General features: G+C 41.6%; 3 protein-coding genes and 1 long non-coding RNA gene across 4 annotated transcripts in view; 2 read left to right on the forward strand and 2 right to left on the reverse strand.

The window, feature by feature from the left end:
• LOC141771945 (uncharacterized) overlaps positions 1–14,139 on the reverse strand; it is a 251,071-nt gene that overhangs the window by 234,206 nt on the left and 2,726 nt on the right. The gene's annotated exons all lie outside the window — the stretch shown is intronic.
• LOC141771947 (uncharacterized) overlaps positions 1–14,139 on the reverse strand; it is a 313,743-nt gene that overhangs the window by 130,057 nt on the left and 169,547 nt on the right. The window lies entirely within an intron of this gene.
• Positions 1–14,139, forward strand: part of klhdc8b (kelch domain containing 8B) — a 211,998-nt gene that overhangs the window by 100,471 nt on the left and 97,388 nt on the right. The window lies entirely within an intron of this gene.
• Positions 3,519–5,324, forward strand: LOC141771950 (general transcription factor II-I repeat domain-containing protein 2A-like). Its single transcript, XM_074642498.1, has one exon. It carries the CDS (start codon positions 3,519–3,521, stop codon positions 5,322–5,324), a length of 1,806 nt encoding a protein of 601 aa, XP_074498599.1.

A 14,139-nucleotide genomic window follows, 5' to 3' on the forward strand; every position in this document is an offset into this window, starting at 1 on the left:
CACCCCTATCTCACGCCTCCCCCCACATATCCGGCAGTCTGACACTATCACATCATTCAAATCCCTCCTCAAAACCCACCTTTTCAAACTGGCCTACTCTCTATAGTACCCATCAGTTTATCATACGTGTCTGCATAAATATGTCTCTGTCACGTCCAGTTGTTTTTATCTGTCTATGTTTAATTTTATCCTTGTAAGGTGTCCGTGGGTGTCTTGAAAGGCGCCACCAAATAAAATGTATTATTATTATTATTATTATTAACATTAAAGATCCCATATCGTGTTCATTTTCAGGTTCATACTTGTATTTTGTGTTTCTACTAGAACATGTTTACATGCTGTAATGTTCAAAAAAAACTTTATTTTTCTCATACTGTCTCTCTGAACATACCTGGCGAAGGCTGGCCCGTGTTGTCTGATCCAATAGAAGAGCTACTGGAGCTCAAACTGCTGAAAAAGTTGCTGGTTCTGATAGAAAGGTGTCAGAACAAACAGTGAGGAGCAGTTTGTTGCGTATATATATATATATATATATATATACTGGAAAAACAAAGTTTGGAAACTTGTGTTTGGTGGATTATTTCTCTGTTGTTACAATGCTAATGGTCATTGTATTTTACATGGTTGGAAAGCCTGTTTATTTACCTTCGCAATGATGTCCCACTTGTAAGGATCATGCATTTGTGGGATGAGCAGCACAGCTGATTATGTGGGTAGTGCCCAAGTAAAATTTGCCAAAAAGGGGCGAGGGCCTGTTCAACGCTGATCACAGCTTTAATTGTCTTTGTGTTCACAAGTGTTAAGGTTCACTTTCACTTTTGAAACAGTTATTTTAAGCCAAAACATGGCTGCTGATGTTTGGTGGTTTTGTTGCCTAAACCTAAAGAAGCCTTTTTGTTTGAGTTCAAAACGTTTCATTCGGTTTGATGTTACAACGTGTTACTTTTAAGTTTCGCTTTCACTTTTACAACGTAGTAGGTGTAGTAGGTGAAGTAGGTGACCAATAACGCCTATTTAATGGCCTGATAGCAGTCGAATCAGGTGTCAAAGGTCAAGGTCAGTGTGACCTCACAAAACATGTTTTTGGCCATAACTGAAGAATTGCTGTTTGAGGTGTGGAGGTTAGTGAAGGGTTGTTTTTTAGAAAGCTGACATTTTGAGCCATGAAATATACAAATATTAAAGGTTATTCCATCTATTTTCTGACACCACTGATGTGCCCTTTAGCAAGGCATTGAATAGTGGACAGCTCCGTAGAAGTCTTTGCTGCAGCCTTGTGAATTGGATGTAGCGTGTTGTAGAAGCAGAGCCTGTCAGAGTATCGCCCCTCTGGGCAAATTAAAGGTCAACAAATGCACAATATGGCCTCTTCCATGAGCCAATTAAGCCATGGTTTAAACAACCACTGCCACTCACTGCTGCTGCTATTAATCTTCCATACAGCAACTCGAGTGGATCCAACACTCAGGTCTGTGGTTTTTCAGTGTACGAGTCCTTGCAATGCTCAATAAAAGCTCACAGAAGACATAATGGTTCAGGCTGCATACAGAAATCAAGGCCAAAATCAATATAGAAACCACCATACAGGATGAAGTATAAAAAAAGCATGCTTGTGTGTTTGTGTCATTGTGGATCACGTCCCCGCGGACCTGTGGAGGAGCTCATAGGCTCATCTCTTTTAGTGTCTTCACAGCTCTTTTATCCATCAGGATAATATCTCTGGGTCTTCTTGTTTGACTTGTCTCTTTCTTGATCCAAAGGACTTTTTCCCACGCGAATACTATTCGACCTATGGGGCTGTGGGGTGGGAGGGCTCTGACCGTTCATCTGCAGCTTGTCAGTGGGAATAATTGAAGTGTTTCATTCAATAATGCATCTTCATTTATGACTGATCTTCATCTTTTTTACAGCTGCAATCAGAATGTGTGATGGTTTTCCTCTGATGATGGAGGGATTACTGTCAAAGGCTGATATCTCATTTTAGAAAAGAACTTGATTTAATTCACTGTATAATCTTTTAAAGGTCACCTATTATGCAAAATGCACTTTTCCATGTCTTTTAAACATCAATATCTGTCCCCAGTGTGTCTACAGGTCACCATAGTATCATAAAAGACCATCCTCTCTCTTTTTCTCCTGCTCCGTTTGTCCGGAAATGGGTGTTGAAAATCACTTCGCAGCTTTTCCTTCTCTTCTGACGTCATTAGAGAATTGCAAGCCATGGGTTGGTTGAACCAGAGAACGCGCAGCTAGGTGACCCCGCCCCACAGCGCGTCACTCTGTGTAATCCACAACCGAACTTGACCAAAGTAGCTCCTACTGATAGTCTGCAAGAACCAGCAGAACAGGCTTCATCTACTCCCATCATCTAAATATAACATGTTCTTTCACAAAGGCTTTATGTAATTACACTGTTTAAACAGCTGATATTTATATATTATATATATTTGATGTCATGCATGTAGAAGAGTCCATGTAGTAGTGACTGTAAGCAACACAACACATTTCTGTTTCACAGTCAAACTTTGTTTGAGTAGACAGATGACAATATTAATTATTCACAGCATTTGTAATCATCCTACCTGTTAGTTAGTTATGTTGACATGGTACAGGAGAAAGTCTTCAGCTCTGGTAAACTATGGTAAACTAAGCTCCGGTGGTCTGTAGTCATGGTAACACAGAGACAGCTCCTACTGTAATTAATATACCATTATTCTGATCTTCCATACATTTAGCAGGTGTCTTTTACCAGAAATAATGAACTGACTACTGTTTCACATCTTCTATTTTCCACCCTGATGGTCGCTGTGTTTACACACCGTCTCATAGCGGTAGCATGTAGCTAGCCCGTTAGCATGTAGCTACATGCTACCGGGTTAGCTCTGTATCTCCATGTAAACAGAGCCATCTGCTCTCAGCTGTCTGCTCTCCTCTGGGATGATTTTGTCAGTCATTTCTCACAGATGGATCTGTAAAGACAAACGTAAAACAGAGTGTATGTTTACGGTTTACAGAGTTGATGCATAACGTAAATACTGAGCTAACTAACAGAGCTATAAATAGCATTATTTACCTGAGAGAAACCGTCAGGAGAACCTGGAGTCTGGACCGCAGATGTTGTTCATTTGTTGCCGATTTCTGATCAGATTCCTCCGGGAACTTGCGGTGGCTGAAGTTTCTGGTTAATAAACTTTAAAGTGGTTTTATAAACTTTTCCTAGCTGCTTCCCTTTACCTGCAGAGCTACAGGTAGCTTTCTCTAGTTCAGACCTGGGCATTTTACGGCCCGCGGGCCACATCCGGCCCGTTGGCTGTCCCTGCCTGGCCCGCGTGAGGTCAAGTAAATTAGAACATAAATAAAAAAATAGGCCTATTTATGCTGTGCACGCAATACAGCTGTGTGCTTTTATTTTGAAAAGGTTTTTTTATTTACGTAGTCACGCATGTGCGTGACTACGTGACTACGTGACTACGCTAAACAGCTACATGTGATTCTGGTATGCTAAGCTAGCCCTCAACATGTCAGCCCACGGCAGCAAAAGAAAAATCGATACCGAATGCCGCGTTTTCAACAAGACATGGACAGCTAAATATCTATTTACAGAAGTCAAAGGTAAAGCCGTGTGCTTAGTTTGTGGTGTACAGGTCGCCGTGTTCAAGGATTACAATTTGAACCGCCACTATGTGACCAAACACGAGGAGAAATACAAGAACTTGTCTGAACAAGAGCGCGCAAAGGAGTCGGATGCTTTGCTAGCTAAGCTGCAAAACCAACAAGGACTTTTTACTAAATGTTGCACATCCAGAGATGCAGCTGTCAAGACAAGTTATGTCATATCCCACAAAATCGCTAGAAAAAGTAAACCGTTTTCTGACGGGGAGTTTATTAAGGAGTGTTTGCTGGACTCTGCTGCCCTAATATGCCCGGAGAAAAAGGGAGCTTTTGAGAACGTGCCCCTCTCGCGACGGACTGTAACGAGGAGGGTTGAGGACATCGCGGGGAATCTGGAACTTCAGCTGAAGAACAGAGCGGTCAGCTTCGACTATTTTTCCCTGGCTTTGGATGAGAGCTGCGATGTACGTGACACTGCCCAGCTACTCATTTTCATACGTGGGATATCTACGGACTTTAAAATCACGGAGGAGCTGGCAGCCATGCAGTCAATGAAAGGGACAACAACCGGGAGTGATTTATTCACGGAGGTAAATGCATGTTTGGACAAGTTGGAACTAAAATGGGACAAGCTGGCAGGTGTGACAACGGATGGTTGTCCAAATCTGACGGGGAAAAATGTTGGACTTTTGAAGAGAATGCAGGATAAAGTGAAAGAAATGAACCCTGAGCAGAAATTGACATTTTTGCATTGTATTATACATCAGGAAGTATTGTGTAAGTCAGTGTTAAAAATGAACCATGTTGTTGATGTTGTAACTAAAACAGTTAACTTCATCAGGGCAAGAGCATTGAATCACAGAGAGTTTGTTTCACTTTTGGAGGAAAGCGAGACTGAACATTGTGACATAGGCTACCACACAGCTGTCAGGTGGCTCAGCCTGGGCAAAGTACTGAAAAGTTTCTGGGACCTGAGAAAAGAGATTCACGAGTTCTGTGTGAAGAAAGGAAAGGACATTCCACAGCTTACAGATGCAGACTGGATTGCTGACCTTGGTTTTGCTGTAGATGTGACGGCACTAATGAATGAACTAAATGTCAAACTGCAGTGCAGAGGCCTTTTTGTACATGAAATGTACAGCGCAGTGAAGGCTTTCATGAGAAAGTTGCAGCTTCTCTCAAGCCAAATGAAGGACAACATTCTCACCCACTTGCCAACACTGAAGGAAGCCACAAAATCAGCTGATCACCTCGACAAGTACTCATCCATGTTAGAAGCACTGCATGGTGAGTTTTCAAGGCGATTTCAAGACTTTAAAACAGTTGAGAGTGAGATGCACATGGTTTCTTCTCCCTTCACCTGCAGTGTGGAGAATGCACCCAGTGATGTTCAGATGGAACTGATTGACCTGCAGTCTGACACACTTCTGGCAGAGCACTTTAGGTCAGTCTCACTACTGGACTTCTACTCTTCCCTCAAAGAGGAGAACTTTCCACACATGAGGAGGCATGCTCAGAAGATTCTAGTCCTCTTTGGATCTACCTACGTATGTGAACAGACATTCTCAGTGATGAAGTTCAACAAATCCAGATACAGATCCTCTATCACTGATGACCACCTCTCAGCTGTCCTTTGCATATCCACCTCAGACATTCAGCCAGATTTCAATGCACTTGTTCAAGCCCAGAGCAGGCTGGATTTTTCCCACTGAACAAGTAAAATGAACTGTAAAACATTAAAAGCATTTATTGCTTTTTGCATCAAGTTGACAATTGCCTATCTTTAACATACTGTAAAACACCTATTCAGTATTTGGGAAGATTAACATGTTAAAAATAAAATGAAACACTGATGCAATTATTGTTTTTACTGTTTATTACTTCTATAGGAGTATTTTCCTATATGACCTACACCACAATTTCATATATTTATATAAATATTTACAGAATATCCTTATTCTTCTGATTACCAGTAGCAACTAATCAAAAATATATAATTTAATGCTTTTTACAATTAAAATCAATTAATCAAAATTAATACTGAGCAGAATTAAGTTCAAGTTATTGTTGGTTCGGCCCTCCAACACAACTCAGATTTCTCATGTGGCCCCTTGTAAAAATTAATTGCCCACCCCTGCTCTAGTTGCTCCAGGGGGCGGGGAGATAGTGACTCTGTGTTGTTAAGGACGTTTGATTGACAGAAACGCTGACCAATCAGAGCAGAGTGGGAGGAGACAGGCTGTGAATCAGCTTCTGTCAAACAGAGCCTCTGAGCTGGTATATTCAGGCTGACAGTATGAGAAGAATAAAGGGGTTCCTGAACATTGCAGCATGTAAACATGTTCTAGTGCAACATTAAAATACATCTATGAACCTGGAAATGAGCATAATATGAGACCTTTAAATGCTAATTATGGGTCACACAAATTGTGACATCTGTCGACCTACAGCACCTACGGTACCTGTCTGCCTATCTTAAACACAGCTTCTCCTAAAACTCAGATTCTCTCCCTGCCCTGTTGTGGAAACATATGATTTAAGGTCCCTTTAACATTAGCTAAGTAAAGTTCGAAAAAAAAAGTTTGGAAACTTGTGTTTGGTGGATTATTTCTCTGTTGTTACAATGCTAATGGTCATTGTATTTTACATCTTTGGAAAGCCTGTTTATTTACCTTCACAATGATGTCCAACTTGTAAGGATCATGCATTTGTGGGATGAGCAGCACAGCTGATTATGTGGGTAGTGCCCAAGTAAAATTTGCCAAAATTCTCTGCCAATGCTAAACAGAGTATTCTCCTGTTATTACTGACTTTTGTTATTTACATACACTGCAACAGGAAATAAACTGGGACACATTTAGAATGTTTACGTTTAAAACCATGTAATGGTCTAAATATTGTACATTTGTGATATCACAAATGGACATAAATCCTAACGGCTTGTTTCAAACGCACAATTTCTGAATACGGGCTGTGTGTATTTCTCCCTATATTGAGCATTTTGATAGTTTAATACTATTTATATAGCACTTAAACCTGCTTTATAATATAAAACACATGAAAATCTCACTTTTTACAATATGGGACCTTTAAAGGATAAGTCTGGTGGTATTCTATATTTGTCTGATTGTCAATAAATCCCATGGAAAGACCAAAACCAACAAATAATTGATCTAACAAGTATTGTCTGTGTATAGTAGATAATATATCTCCTTCCTCTGTGCGCTAGATGTCAGGATGCTCCTGATGGTTCCTGCTGACTTATCTTACGTCAGGATGGGAATCTCTGCTTTGTTTGCTGATTTTTTAAGTCTGATTCCTTTGTTAAGTGAGCTGGTTTTATTATTGTTTAGCGTAAATGTCAATGCACAATCAAGCCTGGTAGGAGAGCGTATAGGTGTACAGGCTCAGAATGAACACCTGGTGCTGTCGGCTCACTCTGGAAACATGTGAAAGCTTTTTGTGATTTTAAATGAAATCTCTAAATCTGCTCCTGTCGTCCTACTCAATGTTCTACAGCTACCCCCGACAGGCAGAGTGACTTCTTTCTGGTGTTTCTGTTGGTGAAAAATACAGTTTGAGAGGTATTTCTCTTTTGTTTTGCCAGCTCTTGACAGGTGACTGAAAATGTCATTATCAGACAGACACGGTGTTACAGGTGTACAAGGGAGGGGGATGGGATGCCAGATTTCACCACTGAGCCTTCTGCTAGCATCGTGGGCCAAACTGATCGATCAGTGACAGGAGGTGTCTACTTGACAACCTCAGTAATGGAGCAGCTCTCTCCCCCCCACCCCCTTTCTTCCTTATGACAGTCAGTCCAGACATTATTAGCGAATTTAAGTGCCATATAATCATCCTTCACTTTGAAGTCGGTTCATGTTCTTGATCACATCTCACCTCTGTGAGACAGGTTGTCTGACCTTCAGGTTTACAGGAAGTACAAGGACACCCAAAGGAGGCATTTCTTCTTCCCATGTATACGAGCATGCTTGTCTCCTAACTGACCCTCTCTGAGAACATGTCCTGTATGAATAATAGTACTGTGGAGAGACCTGGACCCTGCAGGCTCCTGCTTTATTGTGTATTTCTCCGCTCTGTTCTCACTGATCAGAACAGACTCAGGGTTGTTGCAATTGGAGGTTAACACGACGTGGCTGGTGATCAAGCTGCTCTGAGTGAAAACAGTGAGGGTGAGAAATATTGCCACACGGTCACCTACCTGTGTTTCTACCAATTATATCATTCAGTTGTCTGCAGCCAGGAAGATCAGCTTTCAGAGCAGATATAATGTTTACCATGTTCCCCATCTCACTTCAGTGTGTTGGCATGCTAACATTAGCTAATTAGCACCAAAAACAAATTACAACTGTGGTGGACGGGAAAAGGCATCAGTTTTGCAGGTATTTAGTCATTTGTATTGCATGAAAAAAAAAATATCTGTACCAAATTTCAAAGCAGTCCGTCTAATTGTTGATGAAATATTTCAGACTGGGAATAGAACGTGGTGGAATGAGGCGATCACAGAGCCACGAGCAGTTAGAAACGTCACAGGAAGACAAACTACATTTTCACATTGCTGCTTGATGTGAGTTTGATAAAAAGTTAGAACTCACACTGAAATGTGCTGCTTTTGTGGAAGAAAAAAATAGGTAGAGGCAAAAAAAAGAGGTAGAATGAAATCGCCAGACCAAATCTGGAACCTCTTAGTTGGATTTCTAAGGGGGCGTTATCAACGAGCGTAGACCAACATGCCTCTGGAACAATTGGATAGACCAACAACCAGTTAGAACATCAAAACCTGTGTCATTTAGCTATGACTACAGCGTGTAGAGATGAGCCGAGCATCAATATGTCTGTGGACGAGTGTTGCTGTTTTTGGCATCTGAATGTGTTCTCATATTACCAGTATAAACGGTTGTGATTGGCCGTCAGATGGGGATGGGGACCAGGCACATCTGCCAGAGCAAATAAAACGTGTTCTTGGGGGGCGTTTGAACTTTACACCAAATATTCATGACAAGACGAGTTGAAACTTGCAACTACTTGCAAAACAATGTGGTCTGCTAGAAAACCTGCCAGTTTACATAGTGGAGCGGATAGTGGAAAAATCAAACAAATAGTGATACAAGCACCAAATTGTCATGATGATTCCCGAAGGAATGATTATTAAATATGAACGATTGGCCACTTGAAAATCCAAGATTGTGGCCATTTTTCAAGATGGCCGCCAAATTGACCTGCCGATAATGGTTTCTCTCATAGAAATTCCTCTACTTGGTCGGGTAGGCAATCAGTCGAGTTGGTCGAGTAGCAGGAATATGACAAAGTCCATATCCAACACCAGGTGCTAGAACTGGAACTGTGGACTCTCAAGCCGCAAAAACTACAAAGCAAAGACTCAGCGGACAGACAGGAAGTAAGAAAAAACTTAATGTAGGATGTTAAAACTGTACAAATTAGATCCAGCATACCAGAAAATATATAACTCTACATCACACATTCAAATTGACCAAGTACATGCATTTCCTTAAGAAAAACATTCTCCGCGAGTAAATTTGACAGCCATCTTGACAAATGGCCACCATATTGCAGTTAAAAATTGTTAAAACTATCAAAATTAGATCCAGCATGCCAGAAAACATCTAATTTGACACCAAGATCACTCAAATCGATCAAGTAGATGAATTTCTATGAGGTAAATCATTATCAGCAGGTCAATTTGGCGGCCATCTTGAAAAATGGCCGCAATCTTTGATTTTCAAGCGGCCAATCGTTTATATTTGCATAGCGACTCCTCGGCAATCATCATGCCAAATTTGGTGCTTGTATCACTATTTGCACGATTTGATTGAAAAATGGATGAGTTGCTCCACTAACAACAATGCAACTAGATGAGACGGTGTATCATTTCCACAGCAACGACTCTTTACTTCAGTGTTTCTGTCAGCTTTCTGTAGCGCTGCTTCATATGCTGCCTTCACTGGAACGGGACGTCAGAGTTTCATTTCTATAAAATTTCACCAACATGGTGTTTACTGTGTCAACTCAGGAAAATGGACGCTCTCTTCTTTGGTATTACCCGTGGAGGAAATGAAGAGTTTCTTCCTCTTGAAAGCATCCATTTCTCCCAAGGATACACGGTGAACTCCCGTTTCTCATCGCCCTCTCACGGTTTCCTCCCGGGGTCACAATTCTCCCGATTTATGGCAAATTTTCACACTTTTTTTCCTTTTCGTTATCTTAGTCTGTGTCTGGAACTGAACAGTGTGTAAAGTCCTTACTGTTTCCACCCGGACAACAATAGAGCTACACCAGCTGTCGTTTCTTAGAGGAAGAGAGCAGTCTATGCTCGTGACAAGGCTCGAGACACGGCTCGGAGTTAAGCTTTGCTCGATGCAGCAAAAAGCCGTCATGGTGCGGCGCAAGCCGTTAGAAATAAACGGGTTTCAGAGCGCAGTGGCGGCGTTGTCACGTTGTGTCTGAAAGGACCTTCTGTGAGTGAGAGAAGTCTGTTCCCTGCACTCATCCTCAGCTGGTCTTCTGACCACTCCCACCTGACGCCTCAGCACCCATGGGTGCTAGGACATTCAGCTGCACTGTTACAAGTTTAACATAAAATGCTGCTGCAGTGTACTTATTATTTTGTTATTTTCACTCTTTTAAAGTCACCAGAATGCAGGAAACAAGGTCTCTGAAACTTTGATTTTCCTGGGGGAGGACCCCCAGACTCCCGCTTTGGTTTTGAAATCCTCCCTTTTTTTAAGGTCTCAAGGTTGGCGAGTATGATTTCTGATACCTAATTAAAGTCTGAATGTCAAATTTCTAACCGTTGCAAAACTCCTAAATATCTATTCTATTCATATGCTTTTTATAGAAGAATATAAGAAAAAGAATATAATGAGAATATAAATAAATAATAAATCTGCATAATAATAATAATAATAATCAACATACATTTTTAGGAAGACAATTTTATACCTTTTTTATGCCTACATTTTATTTGACGGGGGGGTGGTAAGGGACCTGGATGATGGATAGGGGGGGGCGCTAGCCTAAAAAAGGTTGAGAACCACTGCTCTACACTCTAAGAGAAGTCCGTAAAAATATGAAACGATGTACCGTGTTAATATGAAGGATTTTTCTGTATCGATTTTCCACAGCAGTTTTACCCGTATTTTTAAGATATGCATTGCATTGTGGGAACACGAACCTCCGCTAGTGTGAAAGTTGGAAGAGGCAGAGACCATTACACACGGCAAAGTTTAGTTCAAATTTCGGATGTGGAGAAACCTTTCTCTCACTTCTGTGAAAAAAAATCAACAATTAATGTCTAACCAGTGATTTATGTTCAGGACTAAACGTTAGCTCAGTGTCGTCTTAGTTGGAAAGCTGTTTTGTTGTTTAGTTCAGCTGTTGTCGACCGTTAACGTTACCAGATATGCAGGGATATTTTGCTGACTCATTTTGATACTAACGCAAGTTTGATATTGTAATTTACGTTTTACTAATGTTTATATTTTAGACTTCAGTGGACGTCAGGTAGAGTTAGCCCCGGTTTTAGCCTCAGGCGGTCCACAGAGACCGATAGGTAATGTACAGATGCTAGCGTTAGCGTCTGTTTTCCCTCCAGAATGTAAAGGTTGGGCCTGCTATTCGGCTCGGTACGGAGGATATACTGTAAATTTACAGATATTTTCCAATTTAGGATTAACAGAAGCCTCCGTGAATGGAACATCCTGTAAATCAACAGAAATTTCAGTTGTAGGGTTGAAGAAAATGTCCGTAAACTTGATGGAAACTTGATGACATTTTCTGCCAGGACATTTTCTGTTTTTCTACGGATTTTTTTCTTAGAGTGTAGATGATAGTTGGCCGTGGATCCTCAACACTGGCCTGACGGCGCCCGGCATCAGACTGTTGGCTGGGTGTGTCGGGGCCCTGAACCTGGTGAGTATTGCCATTGTTCGATACTAATTGAGACACAGCAGCTGTTAAAACAGAGTTTTGACACCTGATTTAATTCAATAAGAAAATAAAAAAACAGTTTTGCTGGTCGGACATCTTGAATGACATCTATAGCCCCGTTGAGTCCAGCAAAGACTTCTCACACAACACGTTGTGTTTCTGACAAATGACTCCGACCTCCCCTGAGCAAGTAACGCTGGCAGCCAATGAATTCTTAACAGCATGCCGTCCTCCACTAATGGCCCATTGTCAAGGAATACATCACCATAATGGAGAATAATTTGTTCTCTACCAACTCACTACCTGATATAGTGTCTTGCTGTAGTGTGTGACATGATGCCGTGTACCCAAGTCGTCTGTGTTTGAGTTAGTGCTTGTGTGTGTACTCGTATACTGTGGTTTAATAATCAGAATGTGTGTGATGGGATGTCTGCTCTGTGAAACCTGAAGGCGTGGCTCTGTAACAGACAGGTTGTAACATCATGTGGAGAACAATGTGCTCTGCTTTGGGGCAGGACTACATTTTCTGTTCGCTCCACTCGACAGTATGCAGGAGAAATGAGATATGCACCAAAGTGGCTGTCAAACCATTTATCATTTTAATAAGGCGGAGGTGGTTCTGGGGCCCTGAGTTGCTTTTTTTCTCTCTCCGCACTGCCATCTCCAGGGGCCAAATTCAGTTTGAGTTAGTGATTGTAAGACAGTACATCGCTCTACAGCTGGCTCTATGAAAAATGACTAGTGCTGCCAAAAAATATCTTCTTTAAACGTTGTTTTAATCTCACACAACCACATCTGTTTTTCATCTCTACATTGAGAAGGACTGCAGCCAAACATGGCTTTGTGTGTGTGGAGTTGACACAACGCTTGCCTTAGAAGGACAGCAACACCAGCAAACACTCCGGCTACCGGCGAGACTCAGGTGGTGACAGAGTGCAGATTCAGACAGTGTTTGAAGTGTGTTCAGGGCTGTAAAGACGACTGGTAAGTGTGCAACATTCATTACACTGCGTGATGGTGCACTGCGGTGACTTGGAGAATATCGTGTGCTGTGCACGGCTCTGCAGTGGGACACAAATCTAAGAACAGTGAGGCTAGATGGGGACATCCACAAATATCCTCTTTTTTTTTTGTTTAAAATTAATGATTTCCTTACAAGAAAAACAGCATGATGGACTGCAACTAATGATTATGTTCTCACATTAATCTGTCAATCATGTTAATTAATATCTGACCAACAGTGCAAAACTCATAAAACAGCAGAGAAAATCTGTAAATTACCACATTTTAAAAGCTCAAATGACCAAATTTTAGCTTAAAAAAACAACTTAATTTGATGAATCAGTTATCAAAATAGTTGCCAATTCATTTCTTGCAGACCAACTAATCACTTTGGCTCTAATGCCAGTCTTGGTTTACTGTTCACTGCCTTGGTTAAAGCAAGATAATTATGTTATTATGTTATGTTTTCACCGGCGTTGGTTTGTTTATTTGTCTGTTTGTCTGTTAGCAGGATAACTCCAAAAGTCCGTGATGGACTTGAATGAAATTTTTTGGAGGGGTGATGTGTGGCACAATGACCAATCCATTAGATTTTGGTGGCGATCCGGACCATGGTCCGGATTCAGGAATGTTTTTAAGCATTACGATCAGCCAGAACATTAAGCTGCTCCGCTACGTACAGCTGATCTCAACATAAACAAAAATACACGTGGATGATGGCACAAGCTGAACGGAGAGGGGGACGGATGTCTGCGCTCTCCGAGGGCCATTGTAGTTCTTTTAACGAACATCAAGAAGGAGATTTAGATGGTTGACCGTCTGGTCAGTCCTACTGATTACCTACTGTATAAACATGACCGTAACAGTAAGGGTACATCCACATCCACCCTCGATTATGATTGGCTACCTTTTTTTATTTTTAGAAACGTCAGCATGATGACTGATTATGGTGTTTGTCCCAGCTGTTTTATTGCTGCTTCTAGTCTAGTTTTCAGTGGAATTTTAGATGAATTTAGTCCATGTGTTCCTTTTTCCCTTCCAAGAACAGTAATGTTAGCTAACATCACTGGCAGATGTTAGGATCAGTGAATGGGAACCCAAGCACAGACACAGACACAGACACAGGCACAGACACAAGCACAGACACAGACAAAAGCACAGGCACAGACACAGACACAAGCACAGGCACAGACACAAGCACAGGCACAGACACAAGCAAAGGCACAGACACAGACACAAGCACAGGCACAGACACAGACACAAGCACAGGCACAGACACAAGCAAAGGCACAGACACAGACACAGGGAGTGACTGTTTAAAGAGAATAGATTTATTGCGGAGACGGGAGGTGGAGATGGGGGGGAATGATGTCCGGAGGAGGTATGGGGAAACACCGAGGTGAGGCTGGGCTTGAGGGGAGCTGGGGTGAGGAGGGCGGCTGATGAGGAGTGATCCTGTGGCACAAAGAAAAACATTGCGAGTGAACATAGCACCAAAATAAGCACAATGCTAGCAAGAGATAACTAGAGGCCGGGTGGACATACTGTACTGCAGAG

Source organism: Sebastes fasciatus, chromosome 8 (assembly GCF_043250625.1).
Source record: "Sebastes fasciatus isolate fSebFas1 chromosome 8, fSebFas1.pri, whole genome shotgun sequence".
Taxonomy (NCBI): domain Eukaryota; kingdom Metazoa; phylum Chordata; class Actinopteri; order Perciformes; family Sebastidae; genus Sebastes; species Sebastes fasciatus.